Raw genomic sequence first — 25,062 nt, forward strand, 5'->3', positions numbered from 1 at the left:
AGAATGCTTGGTAAGTTGAAGAAACAATCTTAGTCAACAGGATGAGTTTCAGCAGAGGCAAGGGATGATCTGCCACGTGGCAGCTGTGACAATGTGCAAACACAAAGTGAGACCCACTGGACAGAAATCCTGTAGAAATGACTTCTTGGAGGCTGGAAAAGGAGCAAGTGGAGAACCTGAAGGACAGTGCCACATACAAAATCCTCTTACCATAAGGATAACAATAAGCTGTTTTCTATGCCCTTGTCAATAAAACAAGAAGAAAAAAAAATAGTGATGCCAACAGAAACCCCACATTTGGCTTTACTTTTAGTTTCTGCACAAGATGCTCCACAAAAAGAGGCTATCAAATCTCTTTTGGTAGCTTTAAGAGCTTATTTCGACAGCATTTGTGTTAATAGAGACACAAAGGTGCTCTGTACAATATGCCTTAGTGCCAAGGATGTGCCATGGGGACTTTCTGAGAACACCTTTGAAGATTTCCTGTTGTTACCCCTGCTATAGCTTTTACATGCACCCAGGTTGCACACATAATTCCCATGAAATGAGACCACTGTTTCTGTAATGTAAGCTTATTTTCCACCTCAGCAGAGGCATCTTCCTGGGAAGGTATTTTTCTAACTCTAAAATTCACACCCTAAAAAAAAAAAACAACCTTTGTTTAAAGGGTTTTTATTTCTTTCAATTCACCCAAACTTCACACACATTTCAAAGCACTTCCTAGGCCTGTGGAATTTTTTATAGCTTCTTGAAACTGGGCCAATTCCTGAGTGCATGCCCAGCAATGACAAATAGGTGGGTCATGATTATTCTTTTAGCCACAACTCCTCCTCAACTTGCCATTTACAAGGCAATAGCAATGGTGCAGCCTGGGACATGGGTGAGTGCTTACAATTTAAGTGCAGTGGGAGCATCTGCTGAGCTCATCCACCTCACATCATGCCTTTAGATTCCATGTTTAAGCTCAAACTACACCCCAGGTCACACGTGGGGAAGTGCTGGGTTTCCCCGTGCAGTGTGGAAAAGGCACCAAGGCTATCTGCTGCTGGCAGGGGGGCAAAAGTATGAGCAAACCCCTCCCCCCCTCAGCCACCTGCAGGGATGCCCTGGGGTCCTTGGGGCTGGTCTGCCCCTGCCACCTACCTCTGGGCAAAGCACAGACCTCCTGGGTCAAGGGAAGGCAGGGAGGAGGGGTAAATCTACTCATGGTGTTAACTATTTGTGTGTTTTAAAAGACTCATTTAAATACCAGGAGTTAATGCCCTCCTGCCACAGAGGCAGGCTGGGAGCACTGTGTGCTCTGCTGGGCGCCAAGCAACACTGGCACACTCAGCTCTGTCATTAGCAAGCTGGCTGCTGCTGGCACATGCACACGGATGGCAACGTCATTAAAAACATTTTTTTCCATTTAATACTCAGAAGGTTATTCTTGGTGACAAGTGCTTTTCAGCTTGTGGCCAGGGCTGAGCCAACTGCTGCTCCCACTTGTGCAGGCTGGCTCCTGCACTGACGCCATATTCAAGCATGACCAGATCTCTTGGATGCCTTTCTGTTACCATCTAGATCTATATCTACATCCTGTACTGCTATTGAGAGGTGGATGAGGTGAACTGTAGGTGAACAAAGGTCTTGTTGCCTATAATTTATCTCACTAGTGTCCAGGTACAACAATACTGGGTGTCCTTCAAAATGTTTTTCCAAAGCAAAGGGCTGTGCTGGTGGAGACATGCAGGTAGGCATCATCCCACTACAGCAGCTAAACCCTGGAGTGGCACATGCAGTGATGGGGCTTCTCCTTGCAGATGGTGCTGTGAAGTGGCATCGTGTTGGTACCTAGGGATGAAGAGCAGTGGAGTGGTCCTTCTGCGCCAGGGACAAGTGACTTACAAATTAGTAAGTCACAAACCAGAGGAAATATATATCACAGAATATCTCTGTGATTTGTCTGAGCTTGTCCAGAAGAGCCCTGATCACACCAACACCGCAGTAATTGCCAGAAAGGTGACAAAGACCCAATCCACGTGCTGTAATTGCCTCCTTCCTAACTTAAAAACTTTGCCCAATATCTCTAACAAACACTTCCATTTCTGTACTGTACCACAGCAGATTCCTGATGCTTGCACACTCCTCTTACTCATCCCATCTTTCTCTGGCTTGTCCCCTTTTGGTCCTGGATCTAAGCCTCAGAACCTGTGGGGACTAGGAAACTTCTATGCAGCAGTGGCAGCAAACCATCCCCACATCCCTTCCTGGTCCCTTCACTGGAGTCCAAGGCAATGTGCTTTTCCCAGAGCCAGAGCTGGAACTTGTGTGTTTCCCTTTAGGTCAGAAGTAGGTGTGCTCTCCATTGGCAGGAGCCATCCAGCAGGTCAAGGGGTGGGAAGTGACCCCACAGGCCTGTGGAAGGGGCTGGGAGTGTGCAGGACTCGGTAGGGCAGTGATCTCTTTGTGGCTTTGCCAAGCTCTGGCTGCCTGAGGAAGCGACGTCCAGGGCAGCCTTCCCATGGCTGCTCTGCCAGGGCTGCTTGTCCTACTGCACGAGGGTCCAGCTAGGAGTCTTTCCACCCCATCTGGGCATTCTGCATTGCTCCGTGAGGTGCCCAAGTCCCTTGCTCCCCTGGAGCCCCATAAGCAGGCCCCCTGTCAGGTAAAAATGGGAGACTGGGATTATGGGTTGCACCAGCAATCCCTTTGCTGCAGAGAGCAGGTGGGAACAGTTCTAGTTCAAGGGCCACTGTAAAGGACACTTTGAGGCCCAAACACAAGTGGAAAAAATCAGTCAGTGATGATGCCAGGTGAGGAAGCAGCATGCGACTGGCCAAAACTGGGGCACAGATCCTGGAGGGCTTTTGGGGAACAGGTGAGTGTCTCCTCTTTGCAAAACTCTTCTTTACCCAAAGGCTGATTTTTGACCAGCATCCATGCAGTGCAACATCACCAGGACAGCAAAACCTGTGGGGTCCTGTGTGTCCTCCATGGCAACAGTGATGGGAAGGCAGCCAGAGGTACCCCTGTCCCCACACCACGTGTGGCCCTCAGACTATGTCCCCATACCATGGTAGGCCCCAGGGACAAAGCAATTCCTTTGATGACCTTGGCTTTTCCCTCCTGATGTCAGGACATATTATTTACTCTCAACCACAGCAGTGATGCAGCGGAGAAGACACAAAGGGAAGATGTGCAGCCCAAAGCACGAGGGCTGCTGCGAGGGGCCAGCAGCTGTTCTTGCAGGCTGTCATGGGAAGCTGATGGGAGAAACAAAGGGGAAAGACCAGCAGCAACAAAAACAGCAGCAAAACCTCCTCTCTGCTAGCTAGGCAGGGGCAAGTGCTGCAGGGTCCTCCCAGCAGAACCAAGCTGGAGGGCTGGGGTGGTGAGGCAAACCAGCCAGAGCCATTGCAACCAAGTCCAGGCTCCTGCCCCAAGGAAAACAGAAGCAAGCAGACTGCTAGACCTGGAATAAAATGTAACAGCTTAAGAAAAAAAAATCCCCAAAGGCACCAAACCTGTTGTGGTTTTTTTAGCTTGCATATTTTTTTAATGAAGTAAAAAAGAAAAATAAAAGAAACATGCCACAGATGTCAGCCTGGTGCAAATTGCCCTTGTGCATGGAGGGCACCAGGGTCCCCTCATGGCAGCCAGCCCTACCCCCACACCCCTTCCCTGCAGTCAGCTGGAGAAAGAAGTGCATGAAAAGCACACAGTGGATACAGCACAAGCAACAGAAGAAGAGCCCAGGCTGGGCTTTAGCCAGGGATGGCTATGCTGGCATGAGTAAGATAAAAGCTCAACAGACTCTGTATGTCCCAATTAAAAACAGCAACAATAACAATCTCCCCTCGAGAGCTTCACTTTAAACCCCCACGAAAAATACGTGGGGACTCTTGTAATTTTTGTTTTAGTGTCACACATGTGAGCTCTGGGGTACTGGCTGATGGGCAGGGTGACAGTGGCAGCAGCTGTTCTTGGTGGCTGCTGGCACTACCAGAGCCAGAAGGAGCAGCAAGCTTGGTGGGAGCCTGGCCTCAGGGTCTCTTGCCCATGTTTTTCAGGCCCTTCCCCATAGGCATGGCAAAGGGAAGGTAAGGAGGCAGGATGTCGGATGCTTGTTAGCTCCAGTGGCTTTTGCTCATTGTGGGCTCCCACCAACAAAGCTCTTCTGCCTCTTCTGCTCATCTGCCTAGGTGTGCACATTAATATAGAGCTATAGGTATCTGATAAACATTTTGTATGAAAATAAATACTTCATCTGTGTGTTAACGACCATCGTTGCCTCCATCTGGTCACCTGCTATAATGTTACATCTCTTTTTGTCCATGATAATCTTGTTCCCATTGCTTTTTCCCTAACCCACGGGCACCTCCTTCCTGCCTCCTGGGGCAGCCAAAAGCACCGCAGGAGGCAGAACTGTACCTTTTGGCAGCCCCTCTCTTACTTGCTGCCTCCCAAAGCCTGGGTTATTATAGGGAACTTGATGAAAATGGTTCCCTTTACAGCACCTGTTTCTTGATAGAAGAAATGGTCTTCATCTCACAAACACTTTACAAAGAGTCTGATTTTAACATTCTCTTCCAGGGGTCTCAATTAAGAAATATGTTTCTAGATAGCACTGTTTATATAGATATAGGTATAGTTTTTATTTCTTTTATTACCAACCCAACATTTCAATTTGCAGTTGATGTAACTCATGACATACTCTCATGGTGGTGGGTTTTTTTCTTCTTTATCCTTAAAAAGAAATGCATTTCAAATTAAAATGATCCTTTTTTTTTGTCTGTCTGGTGTTCCTAAAAGGTACTTGAGATGACGCAGGAGTCCTGACGTGGGTGGCAGTTTTTAAGCCCATACCTGTCAATGGCCTGGAGACCACCAGCGAGGTGTGGGTGCTGTGAAAACTGGGGTAGCAACTGAATGGAAGGGCAGCCACACCACAGCCCTGGGTGGGATGGTGCTGGGAACATATGGGCACACTATCCAGGTTTTCCTGAATTCATTTCCACCTCTGAGTAGCAGGACCACGCAGCAAACCTGCCACCACCATCCCAAGGAGCCAGTGCTGTTTTCCCTGGGCCCCTTGCTCCCCACAGGGCAGGCTGTTTTATTTCTTTAACAGTTGTAAATTAGCACAATTTTCTCTCCCTGCAATACCACAAGCTCAAAGTTAATTATACAAAGAGAAATGCCATAGTCAAAATATACATGACACGTATTGTATTAGAGGGTTGGGGGGTTTTTTCCTTCTTTTTTCTTAGCCCAGGCAGGTGATTGAGATGCTACATGCTCCAGCCTTTGTCACTAAATGTGTGTGACTGTGTGTCTGTGTTCGTATTAAAAATATATCAGTCTTGTGATGTTCTTAAAAAAGAAAGAAATGGAAGGCGGCAGGGGAGGGAACCGGTAATAGTGAAAAAGTTTTTTGACTGTGTCACAGTCTTTTGTGGCTTCAGAAATACATGTTTAATTCCAGCACTGACGGCAGCTTGAAGCTTTGACTTTAAATTTTTAACATTTTTTGGATTAAGTAGTAAAAAAGAAAAAAAAAATCCATCAGTGTGCTCCCCCAGAACCAAAAAGCAATGAGCAAACAAAAAAAAAAGAAAAAAAACCCAAAGTCCTGAACCAGACTTCTGCAATTCTCAACTAGTAAAAATAAGGAAACATCTCCTTACAGTGGAGGGGTGCTTGGCAGGAAAGGAGAGGACCCCTGTGGGAGAGGTGGCCTTTGGAGATGGTTGAAACTTCATAATTTCATTGAACAGGGTCAGTGCCTGGGTTTATTGTGTTTTATTTCAACACTTGCCATTGTTGCTTTCTTTTGTACCGTGTTTGGATGGGTTTTGTCTCTTTGTTTTTTTCGCTCTGTGATGGTTTTGCCCTTCTCGGCACGCAGCTGTCTGACCGTCTGGGCAGTGGCAGCCCCCGACAGACAGCCGTGCCCTGCAGCGAAACCGCGCTTCCAGAACTGGTGTCCGGTGAGGTAACGGAGGAGGAGGTTCCTCCCCCCGGCAGCACCGTCCCTCCACCACCTAAAACCCCTTGATGTAGCAATAGGCCTCCAGGGTGGCGAAGAGGATGTAGAGCAGCCAGAGGCTGACGAAGAGCAATGTCGTGGCCACTTTGCACCCCCGCGGGCCACCCAGCTCCCCCCCGAGGTGGGGTCGCCGGCGGTAGAGGAGGACGCTGATGCAGATGAAGGCGAAGATGGTGAAGAGGGTGACGGAGAAGGCCAGGGTGCCTGCTGACACCTGGAACTCCTGCCCCTGCGACGCCCAGTAGATTGCTGCCACTGACCATGCCAGCCCGATGCCCAGGAAGACGTTGACAGCGTTGCTGCCCGTGACATTGGTGATGGAGGCGTCAGCGTACATGTCCTGGATGGCTGCGGCTTTGCTGGCGAAGGTGTCTGGGGTTTGAGGGAGGAGGGAAGGAGAAATCACTGGGGGCCAATGGGAAAAACAGCCAACCTTTCATGTCTGGGGGACAAGGGAGGCTCAGGTGTGGCACAGAACCAGGTTAGGACACAGGCCTCTTCTTGTGCACAACCCCTCTGGGGTTCAGCGACCCTGTGTTGCCACTAAGCTGGGTGCAAACCTTGCCTGGGGACAGGGCTTTGAGAATATCCTTCCCAGCCCAAACCCCATCCCATGACAGAGCTTGTCCCCTGGAATCAGGAGCATCCCCGGAGGACTTACCCCCCAGCCCATCCCTGCCCCACGGCCACCCCACCTGGTACAGAAGTGCCGAAGGCGACGAAGACGACGGCGGTCACCGAGTCCTTGAGGCCGATGGTGCAGCCGAAGTGGGAGGCAAGGTCGCCGATGACGGCCGTGAGCATGCCGATGATGAGGATGGAGACGATGAAGCAGGCCCAGCCGTTGCAGTACTCAGTGGGTGGCACGCAGGCAAACAGCACCTTCCAGAAGACGGTCAGGAAGTGCATCACGTAGTCAAAGCAGGATGGCAGGCGCTCCTCACCGGACTCATCCTCATCCTCCTCGCCTGCTGCAAACAACATGGAAGGACAGGTCCAGCATTCAGTCCATTGGGGCAGCCAGTGCTTTGTGTCCTCCACTCCAGGGCTCCAGGGATTCTGCTCTCCTGGGACAAGGTGGTATGGTGCTGGCCATGACAGTGGATTCAAGGCACACCAGGTCCCTCAGTGATGGGTGAGCCACCCCAGAGCCCAGAGGGATGGGGAGTGATGGAGTGGGGTGTTGTACCCACAAAGAGACAGCCCTGTCCCCATCCACAGGCAGTCACATAGGAGGTAGTCAACCTGTGGAGATCACTACTGAGAACACCATGAAATTACACAGGCAAGTGATGTTCTGGGCCAAAAACTAGTGGAAAGTAATTGAATTTGGAAAATGGAGAGATCTCTTGATCCTCCTGCTCCAGAGCCTGCTCTACAGCTGGGTGGAAACCACCCCTTCGGGGAAAATGCCAAACTATTGAGTAAAGGTTCAGAAAGATGCCCAAGTGCCATTAATGGCACAGACATGCTTAAAATACCTTCTCCACAGCTGCCTGGCTCTGAAAGCAGTGAGTTCTCTCCTCAGGCAATAGCTCGCAGGTCTCTGGACCTTTCCCTTCACCAGCTGCTGCCTCATGGGGCAACATCTCCTGTCTGCATGTGGTAACCCTCCCTACTCCCAGGAGCTTTACTGGCTTGACAGGGCATCTTCCAGTAGGAGCTACCTGCACTGGCCAGGATCCCAGCCAGGATGGGATTTTGCTGCCTGTGCACTACTCATCAGATCACTGAAGCAGCAGGAGCACTGCCAGCTGATGCAGTCTTTGCAAACTGGCCTTCTGGATGGCTCTGCACCAGAAGATGGATCTCCTGGGCTCCTCACTAATGGACCTGCAAAAGCCCACTATATTTGGAGCAGAGAAGCTCTTTGATGATGGTCACCACAGCTCTCTGATGCTCTTTGGGATGGTCACCACAGCTGAGCATCACTGACCAGGGAGATGCTATAATTCCAGGCTGCATGAACCCTTTGGATGTTCATATGGATTTTCTGATGTCCCACTCACCTGCGCTCACAGTAATGGCCTCCATGAACTGGTCCCTCCAGGAATGTGTCCCTACAACCAAAGCCAGGTTTGTCTTCCTAATCAGCTTGTCCACGGTGCTCTGTTGTGGGAATAAAGATGCATAGCAATTAAACCAGCTGCTAGTGGGCAAGGATGATCTTGCTGTGCACTGCAGTCTCACAGACCCTTTCCAAACTGTGGGAGCATCACAAGCACTCCCCTACCAGCTAGATCAGGCTATGACTGGAGTTGAGCCCACCTTCTCCCTGGACTGGCTGACCCAAACCTCACCAGAGCCAGCTTGTTTGCCACACCTTAATCCTGACAAGGTTTCTTCTTCCCTCAGTCCTCTCTCACCAGAGACAGCTTTGCTCCTGCCTTCTCCTGTACACTGGCTTCTACTGCTTTCAGCAGGGCCTTCTTGCCTTTCTCCCTCCACCCCTTCCAACCAGCAACCGCTACTTTTGACATTTCTTGTAGCCTTTACCCACTCTTTACTGCATTACATACTTATTTTCCTCTTTCAACAGCCCTTTCCCTGCACATGCCACCCTCTCAGTCCTGCTCTCCAAGGCTGCTCACCAGTGCTGTATGGCTTTCCCCTCCTGAAGGACCCTTAGGACACCTACTGACCTTGAACTCATAGGACTCCTCAATGATGACTTCCAGTTTGGGGTGCTCGCCGAGTATTGGTTTGCCCATCTCTGCAATTCTCTTGGCTTCCTCTTCTTCAACCGTCATCTTCCTCTCAGCCACCTCTGTGAAAGCAAGGCCAACATCAAGCTGTGGGCAGCAGCCATGGAGCTCCAGGGCACCACATGGACTTGTCTATGGGGCCTGAGCATGGGCTTCTGCAGCCCCCTCACAGCTTGCTAAGCTCACGCAGCACTTTGGGGGACAGTGGTGGGGTGCTGGACCACATAAACAAAGGACCAAGGTTTCTGGATATCTGTCACTAAGAACATACGCAATGTGTTTTTAATTTATTTTAAAAAGCCCCTTGAATGTTTCTTCAGTTTGCATTGGTGCTCTTGGTTGACACACACCCTCCCATCACCCCCACAGCAGCCACAGCCTTGGTGAGACCGAGGTATCAACTCATTCTGCCATTTGGCAGAAGTGCCCTTTAAGACACTTCTAACACCCTGATGTGTTCCCTGCTTTAAATGAACAAGAGACAGAACCCTTTTTCCCCCTTTGAGCAGAAAATCACATTGGTCCTTTGTGCCACTAGGTGCTTGATCTTACACTCAGAATGACACATGTGAATTGGAAAAATGAACAAGAAGAAGTAAGTCATGAAACAAGTAGTTTTTTCCTTTCATAACACTGTGAGGGTGCTGAGAGACTGGAACAGGTTGTCCAGAGAAGCTGTGGTTGCCCCATCCCTGGAAGTTCAAGACCAGGTTGGATGTAGCATAGAGCAACCTAGGGAAAGGTGTCCCATGGGGGGGCAGTGTTGAAACCAGATGTTCTTTAAAGTCCCTTCCAACATATTCTATTCTGTGGTTCTATATTTAGTTTTCTGCTGAAGGAAATTAAACCAGGACCCTGGGTCAGCAGCATGTTGAGATGACTCTGTGTCAGGCTCATCTCGTTGATGACTCAGCTAACCCAGCAAGGTGCCTCAAGAGGGTTCTGGTTGCCCAGATAGGAAGGAGCATCCCAACCAGCTGGAAGGGTGCCCAGGCAGTGTCCCTAGAGCTGACCCAGGTCTTCTCTTCCACCCACATTCCCAAGTGCAAGCACATGCTGATGGGCTCTCTGTAAAACTTTGACATCTCAAGAAAGGGGCTGGATTTCCCCTGGCTCTCCTGTGCCTGACCAGTCAGGGTATAAGAGCTGCAATACAGGGCCCAGGAGTGGGAGTGAGCCTGGGAGTGGGAGCTGGAGCTCTTAAGAACCTGGGAGGGCACATCATAAGGGCAGAGATTCTTGCTCTGGCTAAACAGGGGGGTCAGAGGAAACCCGAGGTTTCCTGCAGAGGTTACAAACACCCAAATAATGCCTACGACATGATTAATCCCATGTGGACCCTAGCAGATCTCATACTTCACACCAAAAATCACACAGAAATTACACAGTACCAGTGAAATCTATTTATAAACTCTGACTTCTCTCTTAATCTGCCTGGCTAGATTGACTGCAGAGACTGTAAGCCTTGCAAGACCTGCAAAGTTTATAAAACATATAATAATGCCTGTGGCAGGTGACATTATTATAAACCGTCATAGAAACAGAAAAGTTGCATCCATCATTTGAAATCAATGACGTACATCAAAACCATCAACTAGCTGCAAGACAACATAGTCTGGATTTAGGAATCCCCATAAGGTTACAAAAATATTACAGAGACAGAGGAGCACAGCACCTGGAGAAGTAGATGGGCAATGCAGGATGCAGAGGGCACATTTTTTCACTGAAAGAGTGGTTAAACATTGGAATGGGCTCCCCAGGAAGGTGGCAGAGTCACCATCCCTGGAAGAGACCAATAAACAACTGGACGTGACACTTAGTGCTGTGATTTAGTTGACATGGTGGTGTTTGGTCAAAGGTTGGACTCGATCTTGGAAGTCTTTTCCAACCTTAATGATTCTATGATTCCATGACTACATCAAAATGCTCTGCTTTATGCTACACTTGGAGGCATGAACTGATAATTATCAAGAACAAGATTCAAGATACTTATATACACTGGAACAAGGAGTCAGATATAATGTACATCTTTTTTTCTAAGACACAGAACAAGAAAGTCCAGTCTCTTCCTCTACCTGAGAGTGTGTGAAAATGACAAGCAGTGTCCATCAATGAAAATGCTGGTACTCACACATCAGTTGCCATAGTGCATACATGACTTAGCTTTTGTCTGAGCTCCCCATAACCTGAAGGTCAGGGGCAAAGGAACCCTCAGCTCCGCAAAGCCCAGCTCGGCAGATGAGCTGAGCTCATGCTGACGTGTGCTGACAATACAGAGCTGAGCAAGAGCACTACAGCCATCCCGGTAGGGTTGCAAATCCCAGACTTGGTGACAGTCTGACCCACTACAGCCTTCCCTGGAAGTAACTACATCTGAAAAGCTGTGGTCACAGTTGGTGGCACAATCCCCTAGGCTCCCACAATCCCCTAGGCTCCCACCTACTGGTTGCAGTTGCAGAGTGCAGAGAGCAAATGTCTGGAATCTGAGAAAATGCTTTGAAAATAGGGAATATCAGGCAGGATTTCCCCTGCTTAACAACTCCAGGAAAAGCGATGCAATGAAACCTTAGTCCCCAATCTAACTGATATGACAAAAGCCTTTGGCATGGCAAGAGAACATAGAGCTTCATGCAAATGTTATGCCTCCAGACAAGGCTGAACTGCAGGCAGGTCTGTAGGCACATGCAGTGCAGCAAACTTTTTCATCTCCACCAAAATGCTATCCAACACAGCTTTGTCCCAGAACTTGGCATCTTGCTTATCCTAGTTCATGTACTTGCACCAGGCAGGACAGTGCAAGATCTGAAGCCCTCCCTGTGGATGAAGATCTCCTGCATCTCTCCTCAGTGTGTGCCAGGTCCAGGGCTGTTGGGCAGGGAATGCCTGTGTCCACATGACCTTCTAGCAGGTGGCTTTGTTGTCTCTGCAAGCCACCTGTGGATCACCTACTGATTCCATGAGCATGGCAATCACTTGCCAGGCAGCTCTTAGAGTAAATCAAGCAACACAACCATGTCCAAGAGTGTTGTGTCAGCCTAGGGGCTGGATGCTAGTGTCAGCATGGGACCAGACACCCGAAAAAGTGAAGGTGGTGGGACCCCTGCTATTCTGGAAGACACCTTCCCAGCACACTGAGTGCCACCAGAGGCACCTTCAAGCCCTAGGTAGGCCACTTGGAGTGAAGAGACAAGCTGAGCAGCAATGGAGACCTTCAGCCTACTGACAGCACATCCACAGAGACATGAATAATGGAGGCCCTGATGTCACCATGCAGCTCCTCTGCCATGTGTGTGGGGGCACAGAGAGAGCATGGGCACCCAAGAAGGCAAATCAAGGGCATCCTGTGGGAACAGATGATTGAAAATGACTGCCAAGCTAAGTCTTTCAATGTCAACTGCAAGCAAACCACAGGAGAACAGGCACAGGCAGCACATCCAAATAGGTACCTCATAGAAATGTTAATAGCTTTTGGAAAAGGAAGAAAGGAGGTAATTCCTTAATGTCTCATTAAAACACAGTCACATTTGTGAATGTGCAACACAAAAGCAAAGCACAGAAACCTAACAAATGTCAAAGATGCATCTGAAAACATTTAAGCTGCCATTGTATTTTTACTGAACCTCCATCCTAATGTGAGAGACAAACACAGATCAGGACTCACATGTCAGCACTGTGCTGGATCTTGCTCAATGCACTCATGCAAGTGACCCATAGGTGCCAAATACCAGGCTGCTGACTGCCCTCTGAAATTAGGGCAGTAGCAGGAAGGACAAATTTAGGAGCCCAGCTGACATATTTTTGCCCCAACCCATATTGCAATACAGTTAAGGGAAAGAGCTAAGCATCTCCAGAGTGATATGAATCACCTACATGATTCCATCAATTCTGCCCACCTACTGTTTAGGACACATAAGCATCTTGTGGGAGGAATCACTGTCAACCTCTGCAAAACCAGATCCCATCCTAAACCTGCTCCAGGCCTGTTGGGTCTGCCTGTTTCAATGGGATACTGAGGGCTTAATTGAGCCTGTGTGTACTGACCCAACAGCTGAGAAGGAATAAACTCTTGCAACTACCCAGTGGCAGAGAACAATACCAATGTTCCTGCCTTTCAGAAAAGCACTTCAGGCAGCACATGGTGCACCAGCCCACCTGTGGAGCTGCAATAGGCTGCTGCCCCTGCAGCAAGAGTGGAATGTGCTCCCATGCAGTCTGTGGTACTCTGGTGTAGGGCTGGAGTCTTGGAGGGCTCCTCTAGGAAGCAGAGCAGGACAACCATGAGGTGTGTCACACATCACCCCAGTGTGGTAGCCTGCAAAGAATACTACCAAGGCTGAGATAAATAAAACACAAAGGGTGTGTGCGTTAGGAGACAGATTTTTAATTTGGAAGGTCAACTCTGTCAAGGTGAATACTGCCAAGTTGCAGCTTAATTATTAACTAGCCTGATTTCTGTTTGTATCTGCATCAGTACCTACTTTTCAATGCGGATTGCACCCTGGACTCCCTGCTGTCAACTCCAATTAAGCCTGATATGGTCTGGCTGTGCTTATCGAAAACAGAGCTTGCCAGAATCTTCTAGGCTGCCTCCACCTCCTCCCTGGGAAGGGGAAGGTGGCCAGAAAGGGGTCCCCTAGACCCTGCCTGCTCTGGCACATAGCTGTGTGCTGCCACTGAGTGTTAGGAACCTCTCTGGGCTGCAAGGGCACACACAGGCTGCTGAGGCTAGGCAAGCTGGGGCTGCTGTGCCAGCTGCTGCACCAAGGTACCCTGCTCCTGGTGCCAGAGAGCCAATGGCTTAGAGAGAAGATGCTGCAAGCAGGTGAGACAACAGGTCTGGTGAAATCAAAGGCCAGGTGGGAGGAATGAGGATAAAGTCTACTTTTGCTTTGGGCTGTAGCAACGGCCACCGCTGATAGCCGCCAGGTGCTGGACCCTGCAGTAAGCAAGGAGAGGTTTTTGGATAAACCACTCCATGCTCTCACTTATTCTGCTTTGTTCAGACCCTTAAAGCTATGACAGACAAGGGGGCTTGGCAGCTCCTGGTGATGGTCCTGCCACTGCTGTGCTCTGCAGCCCTGGGCATGTCCCTGCCACGTTCACTGCTCAGCTTTCACCCCATGTCTGTCTCAGTCTGTCTCTCTCAACTTATGCCTGCAGGACCATCCGAGGACTTGAACTTCAGTGATCTGCAAAGCACTTTCAGACCTGCATATGACAGGCCTTTTCTTGGGCTCAGAACACTGTAAGCATGTCCCCTCCTCCTTGTGTTTCTTCCAGGGAAAGGGGAGTAGTGAACAGTGTTCCCACATTGTGCATTGCTTGCCCACTCAACCTCCTGCAGACTGCGGGGGGATCAAACAGGAACTAGACATGGCCTCCTGGACACATTAAAAATCAAAATTAGATAAAGCCCATTTCCATGGTGTAATCTGACCACTGCATCTTTGGAGCTAAAACATGCAATGGTAAGGCCCTGTAACACCATCAGAGAGGTAGATACTCTTCACCTAGGCAATCCTGCAAGACTACGAAACAACCATGGGCCAGTTTTTATTCCCTGAAACTTGCTGAGTAAATTAAATTAAACCCAGCAATGTATTCATGAAAGATTGCTATGAAGGCGATTTCACACTCCTTCACCTATCTTGTCTCTATCCATTTCTGGAGTGGGCATGTATCTGCATGAAGGTCACCCCTTTTGGGGACTGTGCTGCTAGGAAGAAATTGAAACAACAATTAAAATGGGATTTTTTTTTGTTGTTGTGGCTTAATAAGATATAATCCTGGCTAAACAACGTAAATAGTGAGTGTGAATGAGTTCCTCTCTCCAGAGCACTGTCAAGCTGTCAGTCACAAGTGGGGAAGACTTCTGGCTAAAAGACACTCTGGCTTTGGAGATTAGCATATGGATATACCCTTTACTGAGGCGCATGCACATGTACAAGCACTGGCAGCCCAGGCTGCTTTCTAAAATATAAGGAATCTGCTTACTTAGGCCTGAAAGCTATTTTTGAGACATGATACACCCCATATACATGCCCCAGCATTCCTTAGTGCTAACTGGGAAATGATGCACATTCATGAGAGGGAGGCTAAGGCACAGGGCTGGGAACTGAGCATTATTCCACTTCTGGCTCTGCCTTGGGATTGCTGCTGACATGACCATCCCTGACTGTCCAGACAACTAGCATCTTTGTTCCCCAGTCTTTCCCACTGCAAAGTGGACATGGGAGTTTTAATGTATAAATAAAGTAACATATTTAGAAATATTTTCTTTGAACTGGGTGAATATATAGAAATTATGATATAGAAGTACCCACCATTTAGATAATTCCACATCCCTTTAAAGATCTGGAACACCTGAGCCCAAGAACTTTCAAACAAAGGCAGTGCTCAGGCTTTCAGTGACTTTTGCAAAGGCCAGAAGGACTTTCAGAGCAGTTCTTCCACTGCTGGCAAAGGCAGGGACAACTGGAGTACCCATGCACTTTGGTATCAAATACTTCCCTGTATAAAGAGTATACAGAGACATCATTGCCAGCGTCAAAACAGAAAGTTAAAAAAACCCCCAGACTCTTGAGTCTCTCCGCAGCTACCCCATACTACTCTGAAGCCTGAACACTGGCACTGGACATACGGCCAAGCATCGCATGGCCTTGCAAGTCTGGCTCAGAGAGCCTATTTCGAAGAAGTAAATGCTGAGCAGGACCTGTGCCCTTCCCAGCTACTTCACCTTGTGTAAAATTCACAGCCCTATTTTCTTTCTGAGGGCCCTGCGAGGCCAGCGGGGCCAAAGTCAGGATCCCTCATTTCTCCCCAGGTAAGGGCTCCTGGGACAAGAGAGGGATTGTCACTTGGGCTCATCCTTCAGGGCACCCACAGCTTCAGTGAAGAGAAGGGGTCACCCCTGTGAGCAAGGGCTGTACAGCTGCTAGCCCTGCGGGGGCTGCAAAAGCAGTGCCATGGGTGGGGGGAATTTCCCAGGGCTGCAGAGGAGAGCCAGGACACCCAGCAGTCCCAGGGACACATCCCCAGGAACAGAGTGCTGCCTAGGAAGTGCTGCTCAAGCTGCTCTAGGAGGAAAGGGACGAGGCGTGGGACTGACGGATTCCACCGAAACGTTCAATAATGCAGTTTTTAAACAAAGATTCCCACGTGCCCATGTAACCTAAATCTAACATGACATGGACTAAACGAGGACGTCACTTCTCTCCCTGCTGATTAGCCATGATTGCTGCTGAGTGACACTCCAGCACGTGCCTGCTTGCTGGCTGGCTGCTGGATTGAAGCACATGTGGAGGCCAAGCACCACCAGCCCCACACACGTCACATGCACAGAGGGCAGCCTGGGGCATGCCAGGGACCCCCATCAAACACACAGGAGGCTTTCCCTTATGAACTGAAAAGTAACTTTTCATAGCTGGTGACCAAGTTCTCCAATACAGGCTGCCAAAAGCAATCAGGCTGGATCACAACAGAGGGAGGAAAGTTATGTTATTTTAATAGAAATAATTTGGTTCCTGGGGTTCTGATCAAATTAGGCAGCTACTGAATTAAAGCAATGAAATTACTGGGAAGGAGGCTGTGCTCAACTTATTTCCAGTCCTCCCGGATCTGAAGGGGTAACAAAGGAAACCATCCAGACCATTCTGAGGAGTTTTCTATAAACACCCTAAGCTGGTATTTGGGGAACTGGGGATTTCTGCCTGCCACTAGAAATTTTCTAATTAGTCCAATAGCCAACGGGCTGAGGACATCCCCTGCGCAGCAGATTCGGCATCCTCTGAAAAGGGGCAGGTCTGAAGTCTGCGTGGCAGATGCTGCTCCTTTGATTTGCAGCACAGCTCAGGCATCACAAATGGCTTTGGTTTTCAGCTCTGCTCACAAACCTGTGGGATTTTGAGCTCCTCTCTGCACCCTGCATGCCTGCCCTTATCTTTCAAGAAATGTTTCTTTAGTGCAAATTCAACACCAATCACATCTGGAATCGAAGGAATAACAACAATACAGGAGGCGTACATTGCACCACAACGGGATAAAGACAGACCAGTGTAATGGGGATTTCGGGCAAGGAAGAGAGGCTCAGTATTAAAACACATTATATCCTGAGACAGGGAGAGGAGATGAAGAATGCAGAGCCAGAGCTGAGGTCGAGGACAGAAATGGTGCTGATGCTGATGAGGCTCTGGCAGTACTGCTCTGGCGCTGGGCACACCCCAGGGACCCCCCAGGATGGGAGGTGGAGAGCACACGGGTGAAGGCACCGAGGGGTGACATGTGACCTCCACGGGAAGGGGACACCTGCATAACCTTGTACCCTCACCCACCCCAGGCAACACTGTCCTGCACTTCAGGAATGCTACCTCCCTGAAGAAATCCCCGTGTTCCCCAGTGCATTAGCACAACCCAAACACCTTAGGTACACCAAACACAACCCAAACACTTTAGGTACCTAAGAGTAACCTATGGAGAGGCTTAAGTCACAGCTTGAGACTAGCCACAGCTGCATGTGTTGCTTTGCAACTCTGTCTGGGTCATTTCCCCCAAACTGCAGGGGGAATTCCAAAAATCTGGAATGCGGGAAATGCTCCTAGATGTCAATCAATCACTGTTATTTTCTTAATTGTATTGCTCTTAACTATTTCCTGCTAGACACAAACACCATGAGCTGGGGTTTGTCTACAGCACAGCAAACACAAACAAACAGCAACACAGCAAACGTTGGAGGGGGGGAGGGTCTGACCAAAGGGGACAAACAGAGAGCCAGAGCAGCCAGAGGAAAGGAGAAAAAGCACTTACCTTGCGTGAGCAGTAGGGCTGTGGGGAGAGAAAAACATGAGAAAGACAGGGAGAGAGAAGAAAAAGAAGGAAAAAGTTAATATTCAACGGGAAAAAGCTGTTTTGCAGATGAAGGCTGTCAGTGAGCAATGGACATGGTGCAAGGCAGTGTGCAAGCTCACCAGGGCTGCATGTCGGGCACAAGCTGGGGAGCAGACACCACAGCAGCAAGATGGAGAGGAGACTGCAGTGCTCCAGTGAGCACCATGGCACTGGATACCCAAAGTCACCCCCTCCCCCCAAGCAAAGCCAGAGGGATGGGATGCAGCTGGGGGGAAGTGGCAAGGAGGGAAAGGGAGGGAGGAGGGCAGTTACACTTGCCATTGGGGCCTGACACAACCCTAACTGACCCAAAGGCATGGGAGGTGCCCCCTCTTAAGCCAGGTATGTGTGGCTATGGCAGGGCTTGACACAGCTGAGGAGCCCTAATAAACTTGTAGGTATTAAGAAAAGGAGATGGGCAGCTCATTGAGAAGCGCAGCATCAGAGGGAGGCATTGATAAAACAGGTGGCCTCCAGTGTCAAAAGAGGCAGGGGGTAACATGGCCATGCACAATCCCTTGGGATGATGCCCTGGCTCACCTACACCTATCCCATACCCCACAGGTACCACTTTCAGAGGGTCAGGCTGCCTAGAGGAGCATAGGCACATGTAAAGCATCACTGTTTGAGTCCTTCTGGCTATCTTTGTTCCAAATTGCTGGTCTGCCTTACAGTGTTGCATGGACACAGGCCATGCAATCCCATCGCAGTGGGAGGCAGCTGCATGGTCCTGTAAGATTTGAGGTGGGAGGAAAGGAGAAAAAGGGGCAAAGGTCCTTGCAAGGGATGACCTTACCATGGCTTTCCATACAGACACAGCCCAGCCCCCTTGGGCAGTGAACCCCTGACCCTCTCCTCTCTTGATTTTCCAACTCCCCAGAGCTGTCACAAAGAAAGATCTGGCTGGATCCCTCTGAAGTGTTATCCAGAGACAGCCACTGCCTACATCCAGGTATCAAACTAGCTACAGCAGAGTCCATATAGCAAAAAACCTTGAATGCTCTTTGAGACAGGCCAAGCACCAACTCTGTGCCTTAGCTTTAACTTCTTGTCTTTCAAACAGCAAACTAGTCCCCCAAGACTTGGTTGCATGTGATGACAGTATTGTAATTACTAACACTTATTATCATGCACTTTTAGTCTCAGAAGCTTAAAACTCTGTACAAAGACTGAGTCAGTATTAACAGCCCTATTTGACAGATGGTGAAGCAAGCAAAAAGAAGCTAAAGGGAGCATTTTGCAAACTCAGAAGTGGGCTGGAGTCCAAAAGTGCTGATTTTCCCAGACTTGCCGGTTCAGGCCTCTGAAAAGCAGGCACTTTTATATAGATGCACCTAATTGTATCTGTGCCATTTGAAAGTGATTTCCTAAGCAATTTATCAAAGGTTGCACAGCGCATCCATGGCAGAACCAGGGAAACTAATCCTAAGTCCTGACACCCAGTCACTTCCTTGCTCTGTTAAGCAGCATCCATGGGCACAGCCTTCCCAGCCGTCTGCAGAGAGACACTGACCTAGTCAAGATCTTCATCCCCATCTGGAAATACTGTGGGCATTCCAAGAGATCTCCTTTGTCCATGCAGGCAGGGAGAGGCACAGTGAAAGGGGAAGGGGCAATGAAGAGGCTCCTTACTGAACATCCCTTGTGTTTCAGGGTCAATTCCTTTTGAGAGTCAAAAACCTTTGGGGAAAATGTTCATGAGTATGTTCTTCAGCAAGTACAGTGCCACTGAGCCATAAGATGCAATGAGATGTTCACTCTGCCTGTACCACCTCCTGTCTTCCACACACCTCTCCTGGAAGTCTCCAACAGGCTCATCACTACCCCTGGTAGCATGAATCTGGAGTCTCTTTGTAACTTTGTTCTGCTGCAATTCATGCTGTCGTGTGACCTCCTTACTATTCCATGGTCTTCTGGTTCCCCAGACAATGTGCGGAAATTTAATTTGCCTTTTGCAATTACAAGCATTAGTACAATGGGTCAATTTGGTGTTCAAATATAATACAATGAAATATTACTGGGACCCTAAGCTACTGTGGTTAAAAAAAATCATTGGTCCCTCATGTTTTTTAAAACTTTTATTATACTACTCTGGGATTTGAGTTTATTTTTTTTCCTCAAATGAGGAGCCTGCAAAAGAACAATTTTTCTCCCTTTCACTTATGATATGATACATGAATATTTGAAGAAGCCTATAAAGCTATGAATGAAACATCAAAAATACAGCATGCAGAAAACCAAGGGATTATTTTATCTTTATGTTTCTGAGTGAATGCTGTGCACGCAAGCAAGAAAATGATTTCACGGACTAAAGCTTCCTTCCTGCACACACATCTGCTAATGTGCCCTTAGCCCTGACCTGTAATGTTTCCTGACAGCCCATCTGGGGATGCTGTACCTGTACCAGCTTCACTGACGGCCTCCGTGCTGTTCCCATCCCACAAGCCTCCCTCCACTCTCCCTCTCCTGGGCTGCATCCCTCCAGTCCTCCCCACGGCACCTCTCCCTCTCCTGCACTGCTGCTCTGCACATCATGCTCCTTGTGAGGCCAAGCCAGGCCACCTCACTGCTCTTGGCATCTCAGGTAGTCTCAGAGGCTTGACATGCGTACTCTTACAGGGAACTGCTAAAATTAGCTCCACAGCCAAATCCAAAATAGCAGTCCCAAGTATCCCTTACCTAACCCTTGCATGGTGTGATTGTGGACAAACACGTGTGCCTGCAGATAAGGGGCTGTGACACTGACTCACCCAGGAGGACCCAAAGCCTTCAGCTCTGGATCCCAGTTTCTTCTTCACTGGGGTTTCTCTGCCCTGAAGGTTTCATTTTGACTAGGTGCAGTCAAAATTGCATGCACGAACTCTGCTTCCCCTGCCATCCCTGAAAGTGGACAATTTAGATTTGAATTTTAAAAAGCTGTTAAAAAAACTTGTTTTCTAATAAGCTATTTCATCTGCACGTTTTTGGTATACTTTGGGGTCAAATTGTGCTGTGACATGCATGTTGGTGTGGGTTACAGATCAGGAATTTAATTCCCTTCTGTTTTAATTCCAAAGAGCTTAAACCAAGAGGAACCAGGCTTGGGACTGAAGTAAACCAGCAATCCAGCAATCCAGCAATCCTGTAGCTTACAGCAAACCGATGTGCTCAATGTGTGTCCCAGCCTTTTTCTAAACAGTGAAATACTTTTCTCTGCTGTTTACCTCACTGAGAGATTTGACAGCGCTGCATGCTTTATTCTACACTCGTTCTTCATTAACATAAATCTTTTCTAATCAGTATCCCTAAAGACTCGGAGAAGCCACTGTGTAGATAAGAGTATCCTTGTTAAAGGCTTGGGATTTAGAGAGTGAGCTGAAATGAGAGGGGAGGATGAATTTTGAGGACACTCTCAGTCACACAGCAGGGCAGTCACAGGAAGCCAAAGGCAAGCAGAACACACTGCCTCCACCCCCTGCACACTCAAAGGCGAACATGAAGTGACCATAGGACAGGCTCAGTTCCCAAAGAGATAAGGATCCTCCATCTTCCAGGTATAACTGTCCACAGGCTCACCTCCAGATCTGTTCACTGAGGCAAACAAACTTTCTCCCTAAGAGATTGTGAAGAGCTGTAAACACGGGGTTTTTTATAGGCTAAATAAGACAGAGATTTTGCAGCATTAACCTGAATGCTATTATTATTGAAGTCAATAGCAAAGCTCTTGCAGACTCCAAGAAACTCCTCTCCATCAGGAGAATCAGCAGTGTTCAGCTTAATCACAGAGCTGTGAGCAAATTATCAAACCTTGAGGGAATGAGGTAACAGCAATCTAACTTTTTTTTGCTGTTCTCATCAGCAGCTGGGCGAGTTAATGAAGAAGGTGTTTCTTAGCATCTGCCCACCCTTAAGAAAACCGCAGCACATGTGTTCATGTATCAATACAGCTTATTTTAAACGGGTATGGATCTTTACACCAAGTCAAATAATTTCATCAATGTTTTGATATGTGTAACTTGTTAGATCGATCCCAGCTGGGAATCCTTCCTTCTTTGCACTTTAATCCTCCCTCTGGGCGCAAAGCTTTCCCATCAGAGGTGCTGACACTCGATTAGAAGATGGGCTGTGAGATTTGTCTGCACCAGTTGACTCTGTGCTGGGAGGGCTGAGAAGACTTCAGACAACATCTTCCTAAGCCAGGGCATGCCAACCAGCTGTTAACAGTGTTTGCCAGCCATCTGTACTCCCATTTCCAGCAAAGTCGTATCTTGTGAGAGACATGCTTTCTGAAACAAAACTTTCCGCGAAGGTTGTCAGTCCCTTTTACAAAACATAACCATCAAGACTCAACCTTCAATCAGCAGCCCCGAGGCTGAATCTTCCACCGCTGTGCCATGAGCTGAATTCTCACAAGCTGACTCCCAGTTACCCTTTTGTAACACACATTTCCAAATGCTGTTTTCACCATTATCTGCAATCAAGTGATATCTTCCAAAGTAGCCTCACTTGCCATTCAGACTGTATCAATGCTAAGGTTAGCCACAATTTAAGCAGAAGAGCAACTTCAGAAAGCGAAAGCAAAGCAAGTTTTTCTGCTGTGATCCAGGGCTGTAGAAAAAGTGTGAAAGCTGATGTGTGAAGACATATTACTCCAAAATCTTGCTGGGACAGCAGCAAAATCCTCATTCTGAGTTGTGACCTAACACAACAGCAGAATTGCCATGAGAGCAAGAGTCAAACCAACAGACAGCACCTTATCATAAAGGAAGATACTAGTTTCACTGCAGGAACCCTTTAAAAAGGTGCTGAAAAAAGAAAGTCCAGAAATGTGGTTCAGGGTGCTGGGAGGTTTCAAAACTCTGCAGTGCTCAGTAAACAGGGATTCAGTTTATATGACTGTGCGTATGGAGGAAAGGTGAGACAAGGATTTGAAGATTAGTTTCTTAAAAATGGAGAGGACAAAAAAGTCAGAAAACCTGGGAAACATCCAGGAAAATAGAGAAAATCAGCATTTACCATCTTGGCTAAGTAAAGAATGTGAGTCTGTCTGATTTTTTAGTCACTCACTTCAATATAACAAGCTTGCAGCAAGCGCCATCTTTGCCGGTGCTCTGTGCAATCTGATATGCCACTACTGAGTCAGTCCTGGTCGTCATCACAGGCCAGGCTGGCAAAATACCAATCTCAGATCTGTTCTGATCTCTTTGAATTATTGGAGCACAGCAACAAAAAGAGCTGCCATGGTAAAACTACTCGATGTGATTTGTTTGGATGATCAGAAAGGCTTTGAAAAACTCCACCTGCAGAAAGTGATTGGTGAAAAAGAACAGATGACCTGTGAGACAAAGTAGATGTAACATTTGTATAACAGCAGTAAGCAGTCAGCTCTCCTTACAGCAAGGGTTAACAACAGGGTGTCCCCTGGATCAAAGCAGCATGACCCTGATGTAACTGGAGGTGAACAGTAAGGAGCAGCATCTGCAGATGGTGCAAAATGTTTCACTTAAAAGGCTGTATCAGTGGCTGTTCTGTGTTCTGCAAGCCCTGATCTACCTGAAGACAGGAATTTGTGTTTGGATCACCACAGGCACACTTCTGAGTAGACGTGATATTTCCTCCAGTAAGGTGCTAGCAGGTGCAGAGAGCAAGAGCAATAGGATGAATTTCATACTGAGCTTTGACCCTCAGAGACCCTCCTGGAGACCCCTGTGCCCCACAGCTCTGACGAGGGCCAAGGAGAAGTTCCCTTGACTGAAGGTGACTGCTTTGTGTTGGCAGGTGTACAGGACAGCACAGACAGTACTGCAAATCAACCGTGTGGTAGCGAGCCCTGCTCCCACCTGCCATCCTCCTCCACTGCATGTCTGTCAGGAACCCCTGCCACTGCAGCCTGCAGCAGTGTGGGTACCCTCAGGGACAGCACACTGGGTCTGAATAGCACCAGGCTCCAGACCAAGTTCTGCATCCCAAAATAAGCCATTCAAACTCTGCCCCAGGCTGGTTTGAAAAGCACATACTACTTCTCCCTGTCATCAGCTCTGCCATCACTTCAGGGGACATTTCACCCCTGATTTCACCACTGCCACTCAGTTTGTATCTCCAAGGTAAGCTAGGAGCTGCTTTCTCTATGGAGAGGTCCAGGGCTGGGCACAGGCCCTCAGCATGGAAGCTATGGTAGTGCAGGAACAACTGGCTGTCTCTGCGTGACCCAGATTGCAGATTACTTCCAAACACAACTGCCATTCATCTGAGGTGCCCAAGACCACCCTGCTTCCAGAAGAGCCAGGAGGTTTTGAAGACACTGCGAATAGCTGAGAACATCAATACTCCTACAGCTCCTTAGGCACAGGCTCAGTGTGACACAGCTAAGCAGGGAGTAACAACAAAATGAGGACACACTGTCAGGAAAACCACATCTTTTGCAGCACTAGGAGCAAATGCACGAGCAGCCAAAATCCAGAGAGACTCTATCTCAAAAGCAACCAGATGTGGACCCCCAAGGAGAGGCAGGAGCTGTGCTGTGTCCTTGCTGTGTGAGTCACATGGGGGCACGTCCATCACCACAAGAAAAGCTAGCAAAGTCCCAGCTAGGTGGCTGTAGTGTGGGATTTTCCCTGTCTGGGGGCACAGGGTGATGGCAGCACCTGCACCTGCTGGCAGGAACGCATGTGCTGGCGTCAGCACGAGCATGCCATCCCCAAGCCGCATGGCCCACTGCACGATGCCCGAGCATGTGCAAGGCTGTGCACAGCCCAGGATGCCTCCTCTCCGCCCGGAGCCAGCTGCTCATGCATGCATTCCGTGAAGCTGCTGGCCACAGCATCTGCTCTTGATCGCTCACAATGCTCTCACTGGAAAAGCCTCACGTAGCTCCTTATTCTTCATGCCAGGCACAAGGTAGGCTCATCAGAGATGCCGCAATGGGCAGCACTACAGAGCTGGGGATCTTTCCAGATGCCCTGGATTTAGTGTAGCGACTGTGCCACCTTGTGCCAGCAACATTTGCAAATGCAGTTCAATCTCCTGCCTCTTAGATTTTAAAACCACGGTGCTCTCACTCTGGCTTTTCTCTAATGAGGCCAATCAGGGCTCTGCATTTCCTCCCTGGCATGGTCCTTTACTTTCTCCAGGTAAAACAGGGTCTGTTCAAGGGTGTGCCCTCACCTCCTGGCCTGCAGGCTCTATGCTGCAGATCAATTTAGTCCAGCCCTGATCTCCTATCTGCCTGTTGCAAATCAGACAGTCACACTGACTCCAGCTGATGTAGATGTAAATGAGAGACATATGATACAGCAAACTGGCTTTGTAGTCCTAATAATAATGAGGATGTTTTACAACTGGTCCACTTCAAGGGCCATTTGGATTTTTTTCAAATGCTTGTTTTTTATTCAGCCAGGTGCAACGTGACCTGTATAGGAAAAAGAAATGCGGAACCTCATAAATGCAGCCCATTTCTGACTCTGT

General features: G+C 48.5%; 1 protein-coding gene across 7 annotated transcripts in view; it reads right to left on the reverse strand.

Annotated features, from left to right (window-relative positions):
- Nucleotides 1-3,507: 3,507 nt before the first annotated feature.
- SLC8A3 (solute carrier family 8 member A3) overlaps nt 3,508-25,062 on the reverse strand; it is a 111,051-nt gene continuing 89,496 nt past the window's right edge. For 3 of the 7 annotated variants that reach the window (XM_085062187.1, XM_085062188.1, XM_085062186.1), the window contains 5 exons: nt 17,539-17,556; nt 8,674-8,798; nt 8,041-8,140; nt 6,727-7,002; nt 3,508-6,403 (listed from right to left, as the gene is read on the reverse strand). In XM_085062187.1, the coding sequence (XP_084918313.1) occupies nt 6,027-6,403; nt 6,727-7,002; nt 8,041-8,140; nt 8,674-8,798; nt 17,539-17,556 (896 nt within the window). In that variant the 3' untranslated portion in view covers nt 3,508-6,026. The remainder of the gene's footprint in view (nt 6,404-6,726; nt 7,003-8,040; nt 8,141-8,673; nt 8,799-17,538; nt 17,557-25,062) is intronic. The other 4 variants (XM_085062190.1, XM_085062189.1, XM_085062192.1 and 1 more) reach the window with 2 other exon arrangements.

Source organism: Lichenostomus cassidix, chromosome 5, assembly GCF_008360975.1.
Source record: "Lichenostomus cassidix isolate B80296 chromosome 5, HeHo_3.0, whole genome shotgun sequence".
NCBI lineage: Eukaryota > Metazoa > Chordata > Aves > Passeriformes > Meliphagidae > Lichenostomus > Lichenostomus cassidix.